The sequence below is a fragment of the Centruroides sculpturatus genome, unplaced genomic scaffold (genome assembly GCF_000671375.1).
Source record: "Centruroides sculpturatus isolate CEXI.00-Female unplaced genomic scaffold, Cexi_2.0 scaffold319, whole genome shotgun sequence".
Taxonomy (NCBI): domain Eukaryota; kingdom Metazoa; phylum Arthropoda; class Arachnida; order Scorpiones; family Buthidae; genus Centruroides; species Centruroides sculpturatus.
The window spans coordinates 312,279-315,593 of NW_019384636.1; the positions used below are offsets into that span (position 1 = coordinate 312,279).

Consider the following 3,315-nt stretch of genomic DNA (forward strand, 5'->3'; position numbering starts at 1 on the left):
GAATATGCATTACATGTGTAAAATTGAAACTTGCATTAAGATTTATATAATTTACATTACTAATAATTTTTTATGAATAAATCTAATATGAAATTGATCATATTAACTGAAGTTCTATTTATTTTTAATGATGATATACAGCAAATTAACAGATCTGAAATAATTATGTAAAAATGGTGTTTTGTAGATGAATGTCGAGGTATTGGTGGAATATTTTTTGATGATCTTGATGTTCCAGATAAAGAGAGAGCATTTCAGTTTGTAACAGTGAGTATCTTCATTTCTAAATAAAAATGTTTTATTAAATATTGTAAAGTTTGATATTTTTAAAAAGTAAACTCTGACCAAACTCTACTGTAGGGTATATGAGAGGGCAGATCTAACCTTTCAGCAAACAAAAAGTAAATGTTAGTTGGAAAAAATACCATGGACACATTAATAATTAACAGCAATGTACGAGGGTAATCCTAAAAGTAAGTTCTCCTATTTTTTTTAAAATACAAAGAAATGTTTATTTTCAATAATGTTCATATCATTTTAAAGCTTGAACATTTATCTATTTCATACAAAATCGTCATTTTGGTCAATGCATTTTTTGTAGGCACTGTGGCAGTTTTTGTATGCCCATGTCATACCAGCTCACCGCCATGTTGTGTTAAACTGATTGAAATTCATTGCCAATTGATGGAAGTGTATAGTGAGTCATGCATAGATGTCAAAAACATCCTAAAATGGTGTAGGGAATTTGCAGCTGATCACACTGAAATTCACAATGAAGAAAGAAGCAGGAGACCATCAATTTCTGATGAGACAGTCACAAAGGTTGAGCAAACCATGCATGAAGATTGGTGGATCACTCTGGATGATCTCTGCATTTTGTTTCTTGGGGTTTCTGAAGCACCATTTATAGGATTTTAACAGAAAAGTTGCAATATTGGAAGGTGTGTGCAAGATGGGTCCTGAGACATGGCGGTGAGCTGGTATGACATGGGCATACAAAAACTGTCGCAGCGCCTACAAAATGCATAACCGAAATGGCAATTATGTAGAAAAATAGGTAAATGTTCAAGCTTTAAAGTTATATGAACATTATTGAAAATAAACATTTCTTTGTATTTTTTAAAAAATAGGAGACCTTACTTTTGGGATTATCCTTGTAAAAAAAATAGTCAGTGGATTATTTAATAGAACAAATGGTTTAATAATAAAAATAAATACAAACACACACTTTATCACAGATGCAAGGGCTAGTAATAAATTCAACAAATGTATTAATGATCAGAAACAATTTAATGATTAAGATAATTTACAGGAAAAAATACAAAAAGCAATTAACAATAGTAATTTTATATATAAGCTTTAAACTAAATGAAGCGTGTAAATGCCATTTTTCTCTAAATATATTTTATTGAAGAATTGAATTCTGAATGCAATGTTTGCCACAAAAATATTGTTGTGATATTGGCACTATAATTTGAAGTTGAATTAATGTGAAGCCATAATGTTTAAAGCATCAGAGTGCAAGTCACATGACTTTTGGTGTTTAAAACATTATGGCTACTATTTACATCATCTTGGTATTCCAGAGAATTTGTAACCATTTTATTGCAAAATTGAAATGAATTTATTCACTAGAAAAAGTGTTTTTTACCTCTCCTGAAACGTTTCATTTTTTGGCATTTACAACATTATGGCATTACATGCTTCAAATAATTCACTAGTATATTACCAAGAGGTCCAGAAAAATTCTTTATTTGGTTAAATATTTTTAGGAACCATTAGGTTTCATCTTCAAATCAATCAAATGTAAGATTAAGAACAGTGTTTCAGAATAACAAAAAACAGCTTATGAACAGTAATTTATGATAGCCATATTGGAGTTGACTGCACATGACAAACAAAGATGTAAATGGAAAGCATGCATTTAGATGTACACACATTTTCAAATTAGATGTGTTACAAGCTTCATTTCCATACCTGAAGAAGAACCATCATTGGGGTTCAAAAATGTTAGTAAAGAGCTATTTTGTTGGTTATGATTTTATAGAAGGAGAATGCACCGGTAACAGGTTAGAAAGAGTTTTTTGTTAGTATTCTCCGGTGGATTAAGATGATTATTGATAAAGATGTGTAGTGTTTCAGAATTATTTCAAAATCAAAATTTCAAATTTTACAAAAATAAAATCAAGGTATCAGTTTTCATAATAAGTAAACATTACATTTAAAAATTAAAATAAAATAAAAAGTAAAAGAGATAACAATAGTAGAAAAAAATAAATATCTTTTAGAAAACCATAAATTGCCAAATGTATCATGTAATTTAAATTATTTAGTTTAAACTATTAAATAGAATATTATGTTTATATTTAATAGTTTAAACTATTAAATAGAATCATATGATAGGAATATCACAAACTCTTCATATATTAGAGTTTCTGTACATAACACACCTGTATTTTAGAACCCTTGTTTAATTCCAATAAGTCCTTTTTGGAGTTAAACAAGGTTATAGTTAAACATTGGAATATATCCACTTATTCATTAAGTGGTTATATTCCAATTATATTGTATTGGAATATAAACCACTTAATGAATAAGTTATATAAGTAAATAGCCCAACAAAAAAATGCAGAACTTTACATACTTGCACATTTCTACTATCTACAGCTTACTATGAAACAGTAAGGACACCACTGATCATCTATGTCTACCAGGAGTATATAGTATCCCAGTAATAGACCTAAGATTCCAATGTAACCTACATTGGAATCTTATGGAGTGGAATTTTATGGAGTGGATTGGTTCCACCATCCACTCCATAAAAAAGAGGATTGAAGAGCATGTCTACAATATTAATAACAAAAAATACACCACCACCCTTGTTAGGCATCTGAATAAGACATGCATGCTGATCTCCTGAACACCACCCTCATTGATTGGATGGGTACAACAATGTGATAACATCAGAGCCCATGAGACACTGGAAATTTTTAAGACAGAAGCAAAGGAGAATTATGTAAACTTTTGGGAGGAAAAACATATTTTATATACTTGACAGGCATTTTTTCTATAGCATCCACCAACAAAATTTCTTACAAATGTAAGACTTGACTTGTGCGCATGCTCCATTTACGTCATATAATCAAAGTTTTTAAAAACATTTTGAATATTCTACAAAAATAATGTGCATTGGATAATTTTTGAATTTGAAATTTTGTTAGATATTTCACAAAAAGAACATTGGAAGCCATATTTAAGTTTGTTTTGGATTCTTATTTTTATAAGAAATTTGGACTTGAAGAAGATTCAAAGAGA

At 29.2% G+C, this 3,315-nt stretch overlaps 1 protein-coding gene across 1 annotated transcript; it reads left to right on the top strand.

The window, feature by feature from the left end:
- Positions 1-323: 323 nt before the first annotated feature.
- On the top strand, positions 324-1,005 carry LOC111625864. The gene is made up of 2 exons (XM_023369103.1): positions 324-473; positions 602-1,005. The coding sequence occupies exons 1-2, from the start codon at positions 452-454 to the stop codon at positions 916-918; spliced, it is 339 nt and encodes a 112-aa protein (XP_023224871.1). The 5' UTR covers positions 324-451; the 3' UTR covers positions 919-1,005.
- The last annotated feature ends 2,310 nt before the right edge of the window (positions 1,006-3,315 follow it).

What these genes read in the sequence shown, in the direction of transcription:
- LOC111625864 (XM_023369103.1), top strand. Translation starts at nt 452, where the DNA reads ATGTACGAGGGTAATCCTAAAA. An exon ending in GTACGAGGGTAATCCTAAAA is followed by an intron (nt 474 to 601) that starts GTAAGTTCTCCT and finishes CATTTTTTGTAG; the next exon opens with GCACTGTGGCAGTTTTTGTA.